Source organism: Somniosus microcephalus, chromosome 4 (assembly GCF_052327205.1).
Source record: "Somniosus microcephalus isolate GS21.2 chromosome 4, FLI_Smic_1.0, whole genome shotgun sequence".
NCBI lineage: Eukaryota > Metazoa > Chordata > Chondrichthyes > Squaliformes > Somniosidae > Somniosus > Somniosus microcephalus.
Window position 1 is genome coordinate 170,897,881 of NC_140990.1, and position 20,914 is coordinate 170,918,794.

Here is a 20,914-nt window from a genome sequence, read left to right on the forward strand (position 1 = left end):
CCCTTCCCCTCCACTCTTTCCCTCCTTACTCCCCTCATTCCCCTACTCTCCCCCCTTCTTAGTATATTTTTTCCCAAGAGCCATACCATTTGTTTCCCTTATGTTCTCTTAACCAACATTCCTCACTCAATCAACACACCAACAAAGATTAACTGATCATTCATCTCAGTGCTCTTTGTAGGATTGTGCTGTGTGCAAAACAACTGCCATGTTCACCTACATAACAGCAATGAATGTGCTTCAAAGTAATTCATTTGTAATGTTTGAGACATGCCGTGGCACTATATAAATACAAGTTGTTTCTTATTATTAATTTAATATATATTAAGCGGTGAATTGTCATTTATTTGAAAATTTAGCGTGATCCTTAATTCTTATCCCTGAAACAAAATCAGAGCGTTATGGGCTCAATTTGTCAAGGGCAAATGCTAGAACCGGTCATGTCAATCCTAAACCAAAGGCGGGGTTATGCATAACAAAATACTTCAGATCTACTTCAGATCTGTGTTTAGCATCAGACTAGTTTCTGGTTTTGCAAGGAGGAGGGCAAAAGTACTACACCAAAAGAAATAAATCAACTCTAAAATAAATCCGCATTTTCACCAAGGAAATGCAAATTGTGTCATGATTCTAGCTTAAAGCTGCATAAGGTGTTTGTTTCGTAAAATATATGTATTTTTTAAAAAAGAGACACGAGGGCGGAGATATGAAACACACATTTGATGTGGGCGTGCCTTAGCTGGGGTCATTTGCAATAAGTTGTTGGAAGGGACTTTACTCGTGTAGTCGGATACAGTGATCTGGGCAAAGGAAAACCGACCAGCTTGCAAAGAAGGGAAGGGAAGGGAATCGAATCCAGTTGTAACCACAGTTAGAGAGAAGTGGACATCATGGCTCAATTGGACATGGAGCAGCTGAGGAGCAGAGGAGCTGGGAAATCCATAGCGGTGCTGACCAGCGGGGGAGATGCTCAAGGTAACATTTTCCAACCCCCCCCCCAAATCATTCACATAACGATTTTTAAAAAGCGATAAAGATCGTCAGAGCTGGACATGAAGAGCAATATTGCAGCATTTCAACCTCTTTCTCCCCACCCCATTAATAAATGAGGCGGAAAGATGAGCGGATTAATCTCCAGCTAAAACAGCAGCTGGATTACGACTCAAATCAGCGATTAAAGGGATGGAAAATGTTTAAATAATCGAAAAAGAGCTGGTTCTGCGGGTGGGAAAAATAAAGTGGCCATCACTAAAGCGATTCATCCTGTCAGTGAAAGGCGTGTTGAGTTATTTTCCCACCGCCAGGCACGAAGTTATGGCTCTGTGCGGAATATCTGATTCAAATACTTAGTAAAGAATGGCCCATTCCCCCTCAGACACGCCTCCACCTTGCTGGCCCTTTTCCACTTTGCATGTGAATTTTATTTAATGTTAATTATTTAATCTCATTTTTAAACACCGTGAAGAATGTGTACTGTCGGATTGACCCAGACTCCGGTGTTCTTTCTCTAATGGACATTTCTCGAGCCCAACCGCCAAATACTGCTGTTACTCGTCGCCATCATTGATATGGGCACAATGTGTGTGTTTAAAAAAAAATGTTTTTTAAGATTCATAACCTAAAAAAACGACTTAGTTTTTAATTTAAACATAAACAATAAAGTTAGTGTTTTAACGGATTCTGACGTTTCGAAAATGTTGTTTATAGTTTTCCGATGCGCCAGTCTGAATGATGGCGGTCAGGTGGTGCGGACGTGCTGCCTGGCAGGTTGTCCCCGAGTCCAGAGGAGTGGGCGTCAGTCTCTGCGACATTCACTCTCTCTCTCTGCCTAGGAGGGGAGTGGGAGACGAGAGAGAATGCAAATCAGTAGGGGCCCCACTTCTCTACTGTCCTAAAGATTTTATGCAAGGTTACTGCCTGCCCAGGCATGTAATGTTCCATTTATCTTGCTTTCATTTTTTTTAGCCTATTGTAGTCCCAAGTTTGATCTGTTTAAATGCAATTGCAATTTATATTGCCTCCTGTCATTCCCCTACTGTGGATAGCTGTCTGTTTTTTGAGTGGCGTATCTGAAAATTTCTAAAATAGGGTACCTGATGTCAAAAGTGTCTTTTTTTAATGCAAACTCATTTTCACATAACTGTGTGCCACAGACGCAGCTCATTTCGAGGTCCGCCTCATTCCTAACATTTCTTTGAGGTTGATCGCTCTAATTGGGACTCGAGCTGTAATCTTGGCTCATCCCTGCATCAGTTCTGCTCTGGTCTTGAGTCTGCATATGACGAGAGGCAACACTAATGTTAATTCCTTATGCCCACTGAGCTCCATTCAGTCTGTTGCATTTCCAACATATCTTTTGGACTTTCCCCAACAGATCTCAATGCTTTTAAATGACAAGTGCGTGAATACTGTGGCATAAATTACGGGCTTGACCTTGGGCTCCACCTGTCCAGTTTCTGAGCAAGCTATCCAGAAGCTTCTGAAATGCAAAGCAGACATTCTCAGAACAGTCTTTTGCATTAGTTATTGATGGGTCAAGTAATGCGGCAAGGCACAATATGTAACACCAATTCATTCAATGTTTTTACACTTGTTGCGGATAAAGAGAAAGAACTGCATTTCTATAGTGCCTTTCACAGCCTAGGTATATCCCAAAGTGCTTTACAGCCAATGAAGTACTTTTGAAATGTAGCCATGGTTGTAATGTAGGAAATGCAGGAGCCAATTTGCGCACAAAAAGCTCCCACAAACAGAAACGTGAAAATAACCAGATAATCTGTTTGTGATACTGGTTGAGGAATAAATATTGGCCAGGACACTGGGGAGAACTCTTCTGCGCTTCTTCGAATATGGAGTGCCATGGGATCTTTTACGTCCACCTGAGAGGGCAGATGGGACCTTGGTTTAACTTCACTTCCAAAAGACAGCACCTCCATCATTGGAGCCTAGATTTTGTGTTCCAGTCTCTAGAGTGGGAATTGAACCCACAACCTATTGACTCAGAGGTGAAAGTGCTACCCACTGAGCCATGCATTGCCCATTCCCTGTTCTGTATTCGGTTTTGGGCTTGGGAATAGGTGGCGAACCCTAGGGTGAGTTCTATAAAAGCAGACATGATTGGAGTCTCTTTTGTGCTCCCAGATATCCTATTAATGGGTATCCTTTTAACAAGTCAGTGCATTTATTTTGTGCACATGACAGTTCTTGTCACTTCTCTTTAATATAATTGTTTTATATACAGGAGTTATGCACCTTTTACAAAACAAGTTTTTGATGCCATTTCTCAACCGTGTTGATGTTCCTTTCAGAAAGTTTTGCAGGCTGAGGCTGCATAACCAGCAATTTCAGAGCTCTTTAAAGAGAGACTTGCCATCAGTGCCCTGCTTTGTTATAAAGAAATAGAATGAACTCTTAACAACAATAATTTGCATTTTATAGCATCTTTAATGTAAGATCTGCACCTCAACTCCATTTACCCACCTTTTCTCCTTATCCCTCCATACCCTTACCTAACAAAAATTCGATTGATCTTGGTCTTGAAAATTTCAATTGTCCCAATACCCACAGCCTTTGGGGGCATGGAGTTCCAGATTTCCACTAACATTTGTGTGAAAAAAATGCCTTCTGATTTCACTCCTAAATGGCCTAGCCCTAATCTTAAGATTATGCCCCTTGTGGTTTCCCCCACCAGAGGAAATCATTTCTCTGCAGCTACTATATCAAAACCCTTTAATTTTAAACACCTCAATGAGGCAACCCATCAACCTTCTCAACTGAAGGGAGTACAAACCAAGTTTATGCAAGTTATCCTCCTAATGTAGCCCTTTTTAAGCCCCGGTATCATTCTGGTGAATCTGCACTGCACCCCCTCCAAGGCCAGTTTATCTTTCCTGAGGTGTGGTGCCCAAAACTGAACACAGTGCTCCAGATGGGGTCTGACCAAGGCTTTGTACAGCTGAAGCATAACTTCCTCCCCTTTGTATTCAACCCTCTTGAGATAAAGGCCAACAGTCCATTTACCTTTTTCATTTCTTCTTGTACCTGTGCACTAGCTTTTAGTGATGTGTACATGAACCCCTACATTTCTTTGCTCCTCCACAACTCCCTGTCTCTCCCTGTATTCAAAGTGGATGACCTCACACTTCCACACATTGAACTCCATGTCACAGTTTTGCCCACACACTTAGGCCTCTATTTTCATTGGGCCGTGAGGCGGGCTTTTAGGCGTGCGGGGGGTTAAAATCGCAAAACCTAGGGGTCGCGACACCCCCCCCGCCTGGTTCCCGCCTCCATGCCTTTTTAACCTAGGTGTGTCTGATTGACCCAAATCAGTCCCGCCTGCAACAGGTGGGACTGGTCTTTAGGGCCCTTAAACAGCATTGATTGGCCTTTATAATCCCATTTTAACAGGCCCTTGCCTGTTTAACCCTTTTCCCACGTAAAACGCGCCTGGTGGGGATGACGCCTGTGAAACCTGGCGTGAACACTATTGGCTTGCTGACTACCAGCTGCAGGTCCAACATTAAAGAGGATATTTGATCAGTCATCATTTGCAGGTGGCAGGACTTTGTTGTTTCAGGCCTGGGGCAACTTTTACCAGGCCTAACCACACCTGTGGAAGGTTGGAGCCTCACACCCATCTCCAGTGTGACCTCCTGGGGAAACCCTGCTCGCCACCTTCACTCAGCGCTTCCTCAATGGAATCATACACCAGAAGCATGGGAGCCATTTATTTCCTTCCCTTCTGGGCATTAGATGAGCTCGAACACCAGCTGCGGCACCAGCAGAACCAGGAACAACAGCAACAGGAGCACCAGGCTGCTGCTCACCCACCTGAAGCTGCACAGGCCAGAAGGGGCCAGTGCTTGCAAGTGGCTTGAGAGCACCTTGCACATCAGGGGGGGCCATGGGGACCCATATCTGCACTGGCAGTCCTACTCAGAAGGACTTCCATGAAGGTCTGATTTCTCTGTTCAATAGATGACCATCGCTCCTCCAGAGGTGTCATTCTATTCTGAACACTCACCATGTTTTCTATAGCCTGGCGACTTATCTCCTCCATGGAGGTTGCCATCCTTTCCATGGTGATGCATTCATGCGCCAATGACTCCACAAAGGCTCTGCTCATGTTTGCGATGGACTCCTCCATTTGCTCCACACTCGCTTCTACCCTGGAGACAAAACCTGCCAGCGACTCCTGCATCTGTTCCTGGAGTTCCAGCACCACTGATCTTATGGATGAACCCAGAGGCAGAGGGTCAACATGCAGCTGAGCCGAGCTGGCAGAGTCCTGCGCCCTCTGACTAGGACTCTCCACTGCTGTCCCTGTCTCCACAATCTGCTGATGCTCACTTGTGAGCTGTGATACACCAGGTGACAACAGTACTCTATGTCCCAAAGGTCCCACCGAGGTGTGAGTGGGTGCGCTGAATTCTGATGACGCTGTGCCCTCAGAGGTTGCAGATTCCTCTGAGGAGTCTGGAAGCTCAGGCTCTTCCTCCTGGACAGTGGGGACGGGGGCTCTTGATGGTCCTGTGGGGGAGTGAAGGAAAGAGTTGGCGATGTGAGGTCAAGGTTATATGCATATTGCAGATGAGCATAGGTCCATCTGTTGTAGCTTCAGAATCATTATCAGCGACTCATGCAATGTCAGTGAGAGAGATGGAAAACTATTCTGCCACCAGATTGCTGTGATGCACCCGTCTGTCCGTCCCCCACTAGCGCCTCATCCTCCAGTCCTACGATCTCCAGGATCGCCTCCTCCCAGGGGGTGAGGTGGGCTACTGATGGTGGCCCTCCTCCGGTCCTCGCTTGTTCTCTTTTATTGTGAGCTCTCTTTTCCTGCACTGCAACCACGTTCTTCGTGTGAGCCCCAAGGAATTGACTTGACCTGCCACCTGTAGCCACACAGCCTTGGTCTGACTGGGAGGCCTCTTCCTCCCTGAAGGGAACAGGGCCTCCCTGTGGGCCCTAGCACCATCCGGTAATGCCTGGTGAAGCCTCATCAAATTTGGTGGCAGATCTGGCCCTCCCGCTGGCCGTTGCTCCTGCAGGCTCCTGTGCCATCTTAATGGTGAAGTTTGGGAGCCTGCAGAGGAAGCAAGGCTTGCTGTGGACCTTAGAAGCAGCAGCAGTGATGACGTCATATTCTGTGACTTTCTGACTGGAAATACTCAATTGCCAAGGCTTCCCACACGCTGGAAATCAATTGGCCAATTGAGTTAAATTTGCATCAATCTCACAGACCCATTTACAATCGTGTCGGAATCGCTAAATTTGGGGAACCCGCCAATTCCCCACACCTGAACTAAAATCGAGCCCTTATAGTATCTATATTTCTTTGTAACTTCCTACTCCCATCTACACAACTTACTGTCTCCCAACTTAGTGCCATCATCAATCTTGAATATATGACTGTATTCCTTCATCCAAGTCGTTAATATATACGGTGAAAAGCTGAGGCTCTGGTACAGATCCCTGGGGAAAACCACTTGTCACATCCCACCAATCAGTGTACATTTCTAACCCATGTCATAAAGTTACCTCCAATTCTGTGTGCTTTCATTTTAAATAAACTCTTATGTGGAACCTTATCAAATGCTTTCTGAAAGTCCATATAGACAACATCCATAGACACTCCTTATCCACCATGTCAATGACCTGCTCAAAAAAATTCAATAGACTAGTCAGAGATGACCTACTCTTCAAAAATCATTGTATCCCCACCTCCGCCCCTACTTCACATCCATTGCCAATGAAACCCTTGCCACCCTCTGCCGGCCTCCTATCTTCCACCCTTTCTAAACTTGCCTAGCTGCCTGTATCCTGTGTGCACTAAGTCTTGCTCACCAATCCCATCCCCGTTGACCTAAAGAGAGAAAAAAAGCTTGCATTTATAAAGTGCCTTTCACAACATCAGGACATCCCAGAACACTTTACAGCCAACTAAGAACTTTTGAAATGTAGTCACTGTTGTAATGTAAGGAATGTGGCAACCAATTTGTGCACTGCAAGATTCCACAAACAGCAATGAGATAAATGACCAGATCATCTGTTTTAGTAATATTGGTTGAGGGATAAATATTGGCCAGGACACTGGGGAGAACACCTTTGTTCTTCTTCGAATATGGGGTGCTGTGGGATCTTTTACATCCACCTGAGGGGGAAGATGGGGCCTCGATTTAACATCTCATTCGAAGGATGGCACATCTGCCAGTGCAGCACTCCCTCAGTACTACACTAGAGGGCTGGATTTTACTAACCGTGGCAGGTAGTGTCGGTGGTGGATCCCGGCCTCACTGCCAGCTCCATCCCAAAATGATTTTCCCCTGATTGGGCTTGTTAAGCCCGCCCAGTGTGTTTGCTGGCCAATTGAAGGAAGCGGGTCTGATGACGCCATTTGAAGACACGTCATCAGCGGTTTCCTTAAAGGGACCATGCACAAATTGATTTTGACAGTTGTGCTGTCAGTATTCTACAGCATTGAGGCGCTGCAAACACTGACAATCACTGCACAGAGGTGCACGGCTGTACCCAGGCTCTCCCAGGACTCCCTCCATATGCTTATGGAGGGAGTCACAGCACACAGGAAAGTCCTCTTTCCTTCCAATCGGCAGAAGAAACCTCCCCAGGAGACCAATGCAGCCTGGTTGTGCATTGCACAAGAGGACACCAGCAGGGATGTCATCAGGAGGACCAGGCTGCAGTGGCGCAAACCTTTCAATGATCTCAGTAGATCACGAAACATTAGTACAAAGCCACACTCTACCTCATCCTGCTGTGCCTCCCATCACATCCCCATCACTCTGCCTTCCCTACCCTGTATCCTGTGTGCACTAAGTCTTGCTCACCAATCCCATCCCCGGTGACCTAAAGAAAGAAAAAAAGCTTGCATTTATAAAGCACATCCTTACTCACATCTACTTACCTTGTACCTCCACCCATCCCTCTCTATCTACATTATCGTATCCCCATCTCACTAGCCACCCCTCTCACTCACCCTCATCCTAGCCAAATCATACCGACTAACAACACACAAGGGTAGGTACTTGGGTGTTTTAAGCAATGTTCATGTAAAGTTTCTGTTAATGTGGTGCCAAACATTGAAACCTTTATTTTGAACAATTTGCATTCTTGGACAGATTTGTGTGTGCCTTTGGAAGTGGCTTAGTGAGTTGCAATGAATGGTGGAGACATAACAGTACCCCCCGCAATGGTGATGAGTGTGAAAAGAATGGCTTGGGCATTGTAGGGATGCTTTATGGTGCTGGTGTGGGGTGGTGCCAACCTGGCAGACAGGGTGTACAGCATCAAGTAAAGTAAATCTGGCCATGGTGAGGCCATCCCTGGCCTTCCAGGCAGCAATGTGGTCAGCTGCTCGTGCAGCATCAGTTGATTGTGGAGAAGGTTGGTGTTGGTTTGGTGCTGCTGGTGTGCCTGATACTGCTGGTGTTGAGGCTGCTCGTGGTCAGATTCTGAGGACCAAGGTGAGATAGTATAAACCGTCCCCATTCTGATGTAATAGATGGCACGTGAAGTTGAGGTGACAGAAGCAATCTGTCAATGTGAGAGGTTGTTCCAATGAGGTGACACTGGATAGAGAGTTTGCTCCAAACACTTGCAACCTGCATAAAGCTCAATCTGTCTTCCAAATGCAGTAAGCAACAGCTTCTGAGCTTGGAAAGTGAACAGCTGTGAGATGGGGGCTTTTATAGCACATTTGCAGCTGTCAAGTAATGAGATGATTCCATGGCCATTCAACTCCCGGAGCAGCGTGTACCCCGTAGGCGACCTGGTAAACTCTGAAGGTGAGCTGAAAATAGTTCTTCATCCTCTTGCCCATTAACAAGGTCATAATGACCTGAATTGCCTCCCCCGCCGCTGCGTGTCGGGTCTGCTCAGCACTGACAGACCTGACATTTGGGAATGGCGCGTGACAGAAGGGTCCCGACCTGCTGTCAAAAAAACTTTCCCACCCGACCCGCCACCGATCACACCCGCTGATCCCCCGGAAAATTCTCCCCAGAGTGTCTGTCTAGATTTTGTGCACAAGTCTCTGGAGTGGGACTTGAACCCACGACCTCTCACTCAGAGTGCTACCCACTGAGCCACAGATGATACTACACTGGCTCCCTGTCCCCCAGTACATTAAATTTTAAATCCTTGACTTTCTCTTTCATTTGATACTTTTACAAATTGGTCACGACCTTCTCTATCTTTGATCGGATTTCTATGCAGGCAAGTAACAGTAAAAGTGGATTGCAGGCCCCTGGCACAGTGAAGATTGTGGCCTTCACTTGCATCCTGGGCTAAATTGTAATGCAAAAGAAGCATTAAATTGAGTGTTGTGTTCATTGGGAGAAAATTCTCTGAATAGAGGCAACCATTTCTCCACTCACCAGATGAGGTCACAAACACGATATTAGAAAAATTTAGAAAAACAGAAGTTAGTTCAAGTACAGGAAACTCTCTTTTTTTACCGGCACCTAAATAACCAGAAATCTCTCTTAACCGGCAAAATTCAGGAGTAGGTTCAGGTAAGTTTTACTTCATATTAGTGGCCATGTAACCGGAGTTCCTGGATCTGTGGCCGTGTACCCGGGGTTCCTGCACTTGTTGCCATGCAACAGGGACTCCTGGATCGGTGGCCGTGTAACCGGGACTCCTGCACCTGTTGCTATGCAACAGGGACTCCTGGATCGGTGGCTGTGTACAGGGCTCTTGTACCTTAGTAAGTATACCGCTCTGTAATCCGGACTTTTTGATCAACCGGCACCACTCCGGTCCCGTCGGTGCCGGATAAAAAAAAAAAAAAAGGTTACTGTTTTGCAGTAATCAGTTGTGAAGCAGAAGTTGATGTCCACGTAGTACCAGTGTTAATAGCAAGGAAAAGACCCAAAACTAGCACTTATTATAGAATTAAAACTGCTGAGCTTCTGAAAAGCAATTGATATTACAAGTTTAGTGGTTGTTGTGGCAACCTGCTGTTGTGCACTTCTTAACATAAGCCCAACAATAAGGACTGGATAGGAGGTTGGCTTGGAAACGTTGGGGAGAGGTTTGTATGGACTGGAGTCTAAAATCTTCCTCCTAGATCAGTGGGCTTTTTAAAAACCCAAACTTGGTGTCATCTAATTGGTGATTAGGCTCATTTAGTACCATATTGTACCAATATAATATGTGGAAAGAAAATGGAAGTATACAAAAAATCACATGTACGCTTTAATTTTCTTTTCATTCATGGGATGTGGACAATGCTAGTAAGGCCAGCACTTATTGCCCATCCCTAATTTCCCTCAAGAAGGTGGGGGTGAGCCACCTTCTTGAATACAACTGAGTGGCTTGCTGGGCTATTTCAGAGGGCAGTTAAGAGTCAACCACATTGGTGTGGGTCTGGAGTCACATGTAGGCCAGACCGGGTAAGGGACAGCCGATTTCCTTCCCTAAAGGACATTAGTGAGCCAGATGGGTTTTTACGACAATCCGGTAGTTTCATCATCACCATTACTGATACTAGCTTTTTATTCCAGATTTATTTAATTGAATTTAAGTTCCCCTGCTGCCGGCGTGGAATTTGAATTTGCGTCTCCGGATCATTACTCCAGGCCTCTGGATCACTAGTCCAGTAACATAACCACTATGCTACTGTATCTGTTGTGCCATTCTGCTTTTTATTTCATCAGTTCAAATTGTTCCCATCACTACAAGCACCACCAGTGACAGTCCTGTAACGGTACCTTGCCCCATGTTACAAACCTTGCTGCAGACATGGGCCCGGATTTTGCGGTGGTAATGACGGCGAAACTGTCAGCGTTTGCCGTCATTACCCCTCTCAAACTGACCGTAACTTCAGGATTTAGCACATGCACAGCTAAATGGAGAAATCCTGAAGTTGCAGTCAGTCATTCCCTGCTCTGCCACAAGTTGCACTGTTGAAATCCCCAAAGCCAGCAATCGGGGAAATCAGTTGAACTGACGAAAACGTAAGCTTTTCCGTTGTAATATGGCTGGTAAACACCCCATAAAAACTTATGCCTTGTTGGAATAGGTGTAACTGGGGTTTTAATGGCATATTGACTGCTAAACAACAGTTCTGACCCTGAAAAATTAATTTTATATTTGTAGAATGTCAAATTTCTCCATTATGATAGGAAATTACTCAATTTTTTAAATAATAAATATTTTTTCAAATTTTCTCTTAAAGTTTGTTTATGATATTTCAGCTTCTACCTTAACCCCATGAGTATGCCCCAATCTTTATTTTGCTCTCTGTAAAATTTTTAAAAAGTGAATTGAATCAATGCCTTTTATTTCCTGGTTTGCTGTCTGTGAAAATTCTTCAATGTGATTGGCTGCTTAGACAGCTTGATGACATCACTGCCGTTCTGCACTGGGGATTCCCTTTTGACAGCGCTACAATCAATTTTACTATCGAGAAAGCTGAAGTTGCCACAGAGATCACGAGATCTTTTGTGGGCAACTTTCTTCGAGGTCAGCGGCGAGCGCCGTCGCTGATCGCAAATTCTGGGCCATACTCTAAGGTCTGAAGGACCAAATCCATTGCACATTTCGGAAATTATGGTCATGTGGCAGAGCCACCAAAGGACTCAGAGCGGTTGTACATAATTCCTTTAACAGCAATGTAGTTACTGTCTGTGCCTGTACCTTTAATTACACTGTTTGACTGTACAATGTCTAGTTACCTTTACAGCGCGGTTTCAACGTGATGACGTCATGCCGTTAGTCACGTGATGCCCCAATGGCGGGAAGAACGCGATGACGTCAGTCTTCTGACCAGAGGATCAGTCCTCGTGGAGCCCTCAAGGAGAGTAGACCTGTAATTGATCTGTTCTAGCAGTTTCCAGTTTAAACTTGTTTCGTTTCATTAAAGTTCATTGTCTTAATTGCCTGAGTCGAACTCAGTCTTTTTGATAGGAACCTCCGTTCCTACATTGGTGACCCCGAATTCTATGAACGATTTTCGTGGAAGATTCAACATGGACACGAACGCCGTCACGCTGAAACTGCCACAGTTCTGGGAGCAACAACTAGACACCTGGTTTATCCAGGCTGAAGCCCAATTCGCCATTAGGAACATCGTCGCAGATCAGACCCGTTATTATTACGTGGTCTCCGCCCTTGACAGCGCAACTGCATCACGGATCATCAGTCCTCCTACTGACAGCAAGTATGATGCAATTAAGGCGCAGTTGCTTCAGGTTTTCGGGCTCTCAAAGTCAGAGCGCGCTCGCCGGCTCATCACGCTGCCTGGCCTCAGGGACTTCAAACCGTCCGAGCTCATGAGCCAAATGCTCACGCTCTTGGGTGCCGAACCGGAATGTTTCCTCTTCCGGGAGCTTTTCCTCTATCAAATGCCTGAACAGGTTCAGGCTGCCCTAGCCAGATCCGACATTACAGACTGCGCCGAGCTTGCGGCCGAAGCCGATAAGATTTTCACGGTTACCCAGCAGTGCTGCGCGGCCATGAGGCGCCCATCCCCCAGACGCGGTTCCAGCTCCTCCTACAGTGGGCTGGTGCTCCTACCACACCCGTTTTGGTGCGAAAGCACGATGCTGCCGTTCCCACTGCAGTTTTTCGCCCCAAAAAAACCCAAGAAAGCACATGTGGCGTCCCTGGCGACAGATGACCAAGTCTAACGGACGTTCCGCGGTGGCGATGGCCATCGGATCTACGGGGAAACTCCTTTTTATATCACCGATTCCCTCTCGGGCTGCCATTTTCTTTGACACCGGGGCGCAGTGTAGCATTCTACCTGTGTCGAAGCTCGACATGCAGACTGGGTACCTCGGTTTTTCCGTCGTAGCGGCTAATGGCGCAGCAATTCGAACGTTCTGAAAGCGGTGGGTCGTAGTCTGTTTCGGCGGTCAGCGCTTCTTTTGGGAAATTGTCACGGCCACAGTCTCTCAGGCTATCCTAGGGGCGGATTTTCTGTGTGCCAACAGCCTACTTGTTGATGTCCGGCACCGCCGGCTGATCAATGCGGCCACCTTCCACTCGATTCCGTGCTACCACGGTACCTTCGTGTCGCGCTCCATTGCCTGTGCTTTCCCTCCTGTGGATGACTTCACGCGGCTCCTCGGAGTTTCCGGAGCTGACAAGGCCCACCTTCTCCTCTTCGGAAACGAAGCATGGTGTTGAACATCACAACTACTGGCTCCCCGACTTATGCGTGGGCTAGAAGGCTTGAACCTGGCAAGCTCGCGCCTGCGAAGGCGGAGTTCGACACTGGAGCGGCTCGGGATCATTCGGCGATCCAAGAGTCCCTGGTCCTCGCCCCTCCACATTGTGCCGAAACCAGGCAGCGGCTGGCGGTCATGCGGTGACTACCGACGCCTCAACGACGCCACCACTCCGGATCGATACCCAATCCCGCACATCCAGGATTTCTCTGCCCATTTGGCAGGAAATTCTATCTTCTCTAAAGTCAACCTCGTCCATGGATATCACCAGGTTCCAGTGCACCCACAAGATGTCCTGAAAACCGCAGTCATCACCCCTTTTGGCCTCTGAGTTCCTGCAGATGCCGTTTGGCTTAACGCAGCACAGGCGTTCCAGCGTTTAATGGACTCCGTTCTTCGAGACCTGCGTTTCATCTTCGTCTACCTTGACTACATTCTCATCGCCAGTGCCAGCAAGGAGGAGCACATCTCCCATTTGCGTTCCCTCTTTACGCGCCTCAGCCAACATGGTTTAATCATCAACCCGGCCAAGTGCCAGTTCGGCCTGCAACAGATCGATTTCCTGGGACATGGCATAACATCGGACGGCGCCGTCCCTTTGACGAAGGTTGAAGCGGTTACCTCTTTCCCGCGGCCGTCGACATTCAAGGCCTTGCAGGAGTTCCTGGGGATGGTCAACTTCTACCACCGCTTTGTCCCCAAGGCGGCTCAACTCATGTAACCTTTGTTCGGGGCCCTCTGGGTCTTTACCGGATTTGCCCTTATCAGCTGGACAGCTGAAATGATCCAGGCGTTCGGCGACACCAAGAACGCTTTGGCCAACGCAACCATGCTGGCGCACCCGCTTCCAGGTACCACCATCGCCCTTACCACCGACGCGTCAGACTACGCCATCGGTGCAGTGCAAGAACGGTGGGTCAACGGCACGTGGCAACCGCTGGCGTTTTTCAGCTGTCAACTACGGAAGAATGAAAAAAAGTACAGCACCTTCGATCGGGAGCTACTGTCACTTCGCCATTTTCGGTTTTTATTGGAGGGGCGTCCCTTCACGGCTTTTGTCGACCACAAACCCCTTATGTTCGCCATGGCCAAGACCGCCGAACCGTGGTCTGCTCGTCAACAACGTCACTTGACGTTCATTTCCGAATTTACCATGGACATTCAGCATGTGTCTAGTAAGGACAACCTGGTGGCGGATTGCCTCTCCCGTGCGACGGTGCACCTGGGGATCGACTACGCCCTCATGGCTGCAGATCAGGCCTCGGACTCTGAGGTCCAATCATATAGAACTGTTCCTTCTAGCTTCCAAGCAACCGATGTCACTTTCCAGGCCGCAGGCGCCACGCTCTTTCGCAACGTCTCCATGGGCTTTCCTCGACCTATCGTGCCAGTCGCATGGCGCCGGAAGGTTTTTGATGCCATACATGGGTTGTCGCACCCTGGGATGAAGGCTTCGCAACGGCTTATGTCGGCGAAGTTCGTCTGGAAAGGTATGCACCTCTATGTCCGTGACTGGGCTAATACCTGCGTTGTCTGCCGGAAGGCCAAAGTCCAGCGCCATGTTAAAGCTCCAGTGGCTGCGTTCACTGTTCCAGAGCGTCGTTTCGATCACGTGCATGTGGACCTTGTGGGGCCGCTTCCGCCTTCCCAGGGTTATACTCATCTCCTCACCATGGTGGACCGCACCACTAGGTGGCCAGAGGCAATTCCTTTGGTTTCCACCACTTCGGCAGACGTCGCTAGAGCTTTCATCTCCTGTTGGGTTGCCCGTTTCGGGGTACCGGCGGACATCTCTTCTGACCGCGGGCCACAATTTTCCTCGGAGCTTTGGAACGCTGTGGCTCAGGGGCTCGGCACCAAACTTCATCGCACCACCGCCTATCATCCACAGGCAAACGGCCTTTGCGAGCGATTCCACAGGCCGCTTAAAGCCTCTCTTCGGGCCAGTCTTCAAGGTGCAGGATGGGTGGACAGACTTCCATGGGTCCTTTTGGGTCTTCGTACAGCGCCCAAAGATGACCTACAATCGTCTTCAGCTGAACTCGTCTATGGCCAGCCGCTCCGAGTACCAGGGGATTTCCTCCCTTCTCCCACGGAGCCATGGTCCGCCTCCCAGCAACTCGTTCGCCACCAGGGAGCGGCCAGATGCTTCGCTCCGGTACCTACGTCCAATCACGGTTTGCAGAACTCCTACGTGCCACCGGGACTGAAGAATGCAGAGCATATATTCATCCGCCACGACGCTCACCGGGATCCGCTCGAGCCCCCTTGCACTGGTCCTTTCCACTTTATCGAACCAGGAGACAAATCCTTTTCGGTTGACGTCGGAGGGAAGCCGGATCCCATCTCGGACCGCTTGAAGCCGGCTCACCTGGACCTGGACCACCCTGTCGTAGTCGCTCAACCACCCAAACGTGGCCGACCGCCAGCAGCCGCCGCACCAGATCAACCAAAGCCGCCTGCCAACTCGACCGCGCTCGCCGCACCTGCTCAACCAACTGCCAACTCGACCACCGGCCATCAACTTCCTCTACCAGGGTATCGAAGTCGATCGGACCGGCTTGTCAGGCCTCCTCCTCGCCTCACCTTTTCTGTTGAAGACAATTCTGGGGGGCGCATGTGGCGGAGCCACCAAAGGACTCAGAGCAGTTGTACATAATTCCTTTAACAGCAATGTAGTTACTGTCTGTGCCTGTACTTTTAATTACACTGTTTGACTGTACAATGTCTGTTTACCTTTACAGCGCGGTTTCAATGTGATGACGTCATGCCGTTAGTCACGTGATGCCCCAATGGCGGGAAGAACGTGATGACGTCAGTCTTTTGACCAGAGGATCAGTCCTCGTGGAGCCCTCAAGGAGAGTAGACCTGTAATTGATGTGTTCTAGCAGTTTCCAGTTTAAACTTGTTTCGTTTCATTAAAGTTCATTGTTTTAATTGCCTGAGGCGAACTCAGTCTTTTTGATAGGAACCTCCGTTCCTACAGTAATAACATTGTTTTAGCTCCGAGCCCTGGCCCTTCTCTACATTACTTAATCAAAAAAAACTCATTCTTTTTATAATTCCTCAACAAAAATTTTCCTAAATTAAAGACCTACTGAAAATGCTAGCTATAGGGTAATGCACGGGTTACAGTGTATTGCAAGATGGGAAATACCTCAATGTTCGGATAATAAAGTGTGACTCAGGCTGTTAGCATTGAAAAGTACCACGTTATGAGATTTTGACTTGTGAACCATATATTTGAGGTATCCAGTCATAATAAAACTGAGACTAAAATCAACCACCTGCATCTGTTGCAAGGTCCACGTGTTCTTCTTTCTCCTTTGTCCACTTGTTCTCTTTTCCCATTTTCAGCATTATAATGGAGGACAAAAAAAACATAAGTAGGGAAGATTCAAATTTTGAAGGCACAAATTTGCTGGAACCTTACTAGAAGGGTCCAGGAGCATTTTACATTAAAATTATGCATTCTGGTTAGTTTTGTGCTTTACAATTAATATGAGAAGTCACACAACACCAGGTTATAGTCCAACAGCTTTATTTGAAATCACAAGCTTTTGGAGCGCTGCTCCTTCGTCAGGTCTTAATAGATTGAGAAAAGCAAAGTAACATTTGGATTGCCAACAGACCAACCAGCTCATCACTTACCCAAACGTTACCTCAACAGGCCCACTCTCGTATCCAACCCCCCCCCCCCCCAATCGCCCCAATTCACAAAGACACTCTACCAACTCTGGACTCAGTTCACAGAGATGCTACACCCTATCCAACACTACATCCTTTCACCGAATCACTCTCTTCTCCAATCCTCCCACTTCACACTGATAATCCCCTTGCTCTCTTCTGTCAATTCAGCATGATACTCTTCTCCAAAAGCAAAATACTGCGGGTGCTGGAAATCTGTAATAAAAACAGAAAATACTGGAAACGCTGAGCAGCATCTGAGGAGAGAGAAACAGAGTTAATGTTTCAGATCGATGACCTTGCATCAGAACTGGAAAAAATTAGAGATGTAACAGATTTTAAGAAATTAGAGGCAAAGAAAGAGGGGGCTGGGGGGGTGGGCGAACAAAAGGGAAGATCAAGGCTCTAGTGCCAGCTTCTACCCTCTTCCCTTATTCTTTGTTACCATCCATTCTCCTTCCCTCTGTTGCCATCCGTTTTCCTCACCTTCATTGCTCTCCATTTCCCACCTTTCACCCACTCCTATCCGAGTGTGATGGCTAATACACTGAAACGGGTCTTCCCTCTGTGCCATTCTCGGCGCTAATGGTTGTTGTCCCTGCTTACTGTATGCAGGAACTCTCTCGGGAACGGGAGTTCCTGCCCACAATACACTGAGGTCACAAACTCAGCGGCTGGCTCAAAGAGGAAACGAGGATTGGACTGGGCGAGGGAGCAATGGCTACGCTGATTTTTGTCAGAAAACGCTAACTGTCAGAATAAAGCACACATGGTGTTGTCGCTAGGATTTCATTGGAGTGGTGGGATGTCAAATTTTTGTACGCTGTCCTTTTTGACCTGTGAACCCAAATGTCAGACACGCTAGAATTAGTTCAGTTGCTGTTCTATTGGTCTCCACAGATCATGACCGGGCATTTACTGCATATTATCTATTACCCTGTGTTTTATTTAACCCCACATAATCTGGGCTGACACTCCATATTGGAGTGCTGCGATGTTGCAGGTGCTGTCCTTAGGATGCGATATTAAACTGAAGCCTTGTTTACTGGTGGTGATTCAGATGGATATTAAAGATCCCACGACACTATTCGAAGATGAGCAGGGAGTTGCTCGGTGTCCTGACCAATATTCCTCCCTCAGCCAACAACACCAAAACAGATTTGGTGGCCGTTCATTTTGTTGCGGTTTGTGGGATCTGGCTGTGCACAAAAATGGCAGTGCTTGTCTACATAACAGTCATTTTACTTGAAAGTAATTCTTTGTATATTGGAATGCTTCTAAGAGGTGCGTTAAAGCACTGTTTCCTTCTTGCTGTACTTTGGTTTTATAGCTGCCAACAGTACAATGATAGATTTAACCTTCCGGGTGTGGATTCTGTCTGGAGAGAGCATTTTGAACTGTATAACATCAGGTGAAGTACTAATAGGGGCAGGCCTGTTGCTGGTGCCGGATGCCATTTGAGACCATGACTTAAAAGCATTGCGTAGGAAGCACGTTAAAATATATTGACTTAAATGGAGTTTTCCTGTATCTTATTGGTACCAATACAAGCCTAGTAATAACAATGAACATAATAGTTAACTCGTATAGAATCATATAGCACAGAAGGAGGCCATTCGGCCCATCGTGCCTGTGCTGGCTCTTTGAAAGAGCTATCCGATTTAATCTCTCTGCCCCCCTACTTTTTCCCTCGTAGCCCTGCACATTTTTCCTTTTCAAGTATTTATCCATTTGAAAGTTACTATTGAATCTGCTTCCACCACCCTTTCAGGCAGTGCGTTCCTGATCATCATAACTTGCTGAGTAAAAAATATTCTCCTCATCGCCCCTCATCCTTTTGCCAATTACGCTAAATCTGTGTCCTCTGGTGGCCGACCCTCCTGCCAGTGGAAACAGTTTCTTTTTAGTTACTCTGATCAAAACACTTCAGAATTTTCAACACCTCCTATTAATTCTCCCCTTAATCTTCTCTGCTCTAACTAATTGTACTTCTTGTAATCTACAGGTATGAATGCTGCGGTGCGAGCTGTGGTACGGATGGGGATCTATGTGGGAGCTGATGTTTATTTTGTGTATGAGGTTAGTGTCTTTTTTGTCCTAGTTATCTAATACCGAAGATCGAATGACCAAAGGACAAAGTCCTATAATTAACTCGTTCTATCTGTCTGCGTATTTGTTTGCAATGAATACGGGTGGCCTGGCCTTGGTCTCTTTATCTCCCCGGTCTGTCGTGACATTTTGTCTATATAAGGTAAAAGAACAGTTTAAACCTGAGAGGAGAGGCACTTCAGGAAACTTCTAAATCAAAAGTTAAATACACCGTAAACAGTTCAGCTATAGCAACGCTTCTGATCCTGATCAGATATTTCAGTCCCTTTCCCTCCTGCCGTCCTCCCTCATGAGGGAGCGGCTTCCCAGGTGCCAGTCACCCTCCAGCATCTTGACCAAATGGCCATTCTTCGTAGAGGAGCCTAGAAAGCGAATGCCAACAGACTGTCGACCTGTGGAGGGTATAACGGCCAAGCCTGATCCCGGCCTTGTGCAAAGCCACGCGTGCTCTTCTGGCAGAGGAGCTGATGTAACGATCAGGAACAGCATCTCGCGTTTACCTGTAGAACAGTGACCACAATTAATGTCATTCATTGGCTGTGAAGTGCTTTAGGAGGTCCTGAGGGCATGAAAGGTGCTACAGAAATACAAGTTCTTGCTTTTCTGCCTTCCTTGCTCCTAATTGCCTAGTTTTTTAAATTCGCATTCCCTAGTGTTTGAGCTTTCATGCTAGTGAACAATTTACCTGGATCAATATTCTTAATAACAGAAAATGCTGGAAACACTCAGCAGGTCAGGCAGCATCGTGGAGAGAGAAACAGTCAACGTTTCAGGTCGCTCCTCAGACCATCGTTGTTTCCTTTATTTAAATTGAGGACCCTTGTCTCTGAGTCAACTACTTCATTTTCCATCTTAATGAAGAATTCGATCATATTATGATCGCTCCGACCTAAGGAGCCTCGTACAACAAGATTGCTAATTAATCCTTTCTCGTTACATAATACCCAGTCTAAGATGGCCTGATCTCTGGTTGGTTCCTCGACATACTGGTCCAGGAAACCATCCCGTAAACACTCCAGGAATTCCTCCTCCACAGCATTGTTACTAATTTGGTTGGCCCAATCTATATGTAGATTAAAGTCCCCCATAATGACTGCTGTGCCCTTATTGCACGCTTCTTTAATTTCCCTTTTTAATGCTGTTCCCCAACCTCCGCCTTACTGTTTGGAGGTCTATATACCACTCCCACTAATTTTTTTTCCCATTAGTATTTCTCAATTCTACCCATACAGATTCCACATCATCAGAGCTAATATCCTTCATTACAATTGTATTAATCCCTTCTTTAACCAGTAATGCTAACCCACCTCCCTTTCCTTTTTGCCTATCTTTCCTGAATATCGAATACCCCTGGATGTTGAGTTCCCAGTCTTGGCCATCCTTGAGCCATGTTTCCGTAATCCCAACCAAATCATATTCGTTTACCTCTATTTGCGCAGCCAATTCATCCACCTTATTACAAATGCTCCTCGCATTAAGACACAAAGCCTTCAGGCTTGTTTTTTTTAATGCTCTTCGACCTATTAGAATTATTATTTACTGTGGCCACGTTTGATTTAAACTGTTGATTTCTCTGACTGCCACTTTTTTTTTTCTGCTTCCTATCTTTTGCTTTTATCCCTGTTTTCCTTTCCTCTCTCTCTCCTTGCTCAGGTTCCCAACCCCCTGCCATTTTAGTTTAAACCCCCCCCCCCCCCCCCGAACAGTGCTAGCAAACCTCCCCGCAAGGATATTTGTCCTGCTCTGGTTCAGGTGCAACCCGTCCAACTTGTACAAGTCCCACCTTCCCCAGAAGCAGGCCCAGTGCTCCAGGAAACTAAAGCCCTCCCTCCTGCACCAACTCTTTAGCCACGCATTCATCTGCTCTATCCTCCTATTCCTATACTCACTAGAACGTGGCACCGGGAGTAATCCAGAGA

The 20,914-nt window shown here is 47.0% G+C and overlaps 1 protein-coding gene across 2 annotated transcripts in view; it reads left to right on the forward strand.

Annotated features, from left to right (window-relative positions):
• The first annotated feature begins 757 nt into the window (after positions 1-757).
• LOC147119982 (ATP-dependent 6-phosphofructokinase, liver type-like) overlaps positions 758-20,914 on the forward strand; it is a 97,065-nt gene continuing 76,908 nt past the window's right edge. The window contains exons 1-2 of one of the 2 annotated variants that reach the window (XR_015078109.1): positions 758-975; positions 18,892-18,965. Coding sequence is in view for 1 of the 2 variants with exons in the window: in XM_085985448.1 (XP_085841574.1) it covers positions 891-975; positions 18,892-18,965 (159 nt within the window). In the remaining variant the exon portion in view is untranslated. The remainder of the gene's footprint in view (positions 976-18,891; positions 18,966-20,914) is intronic. The other variant, XM_085985448.1, reaches the window with a different exon arrangement.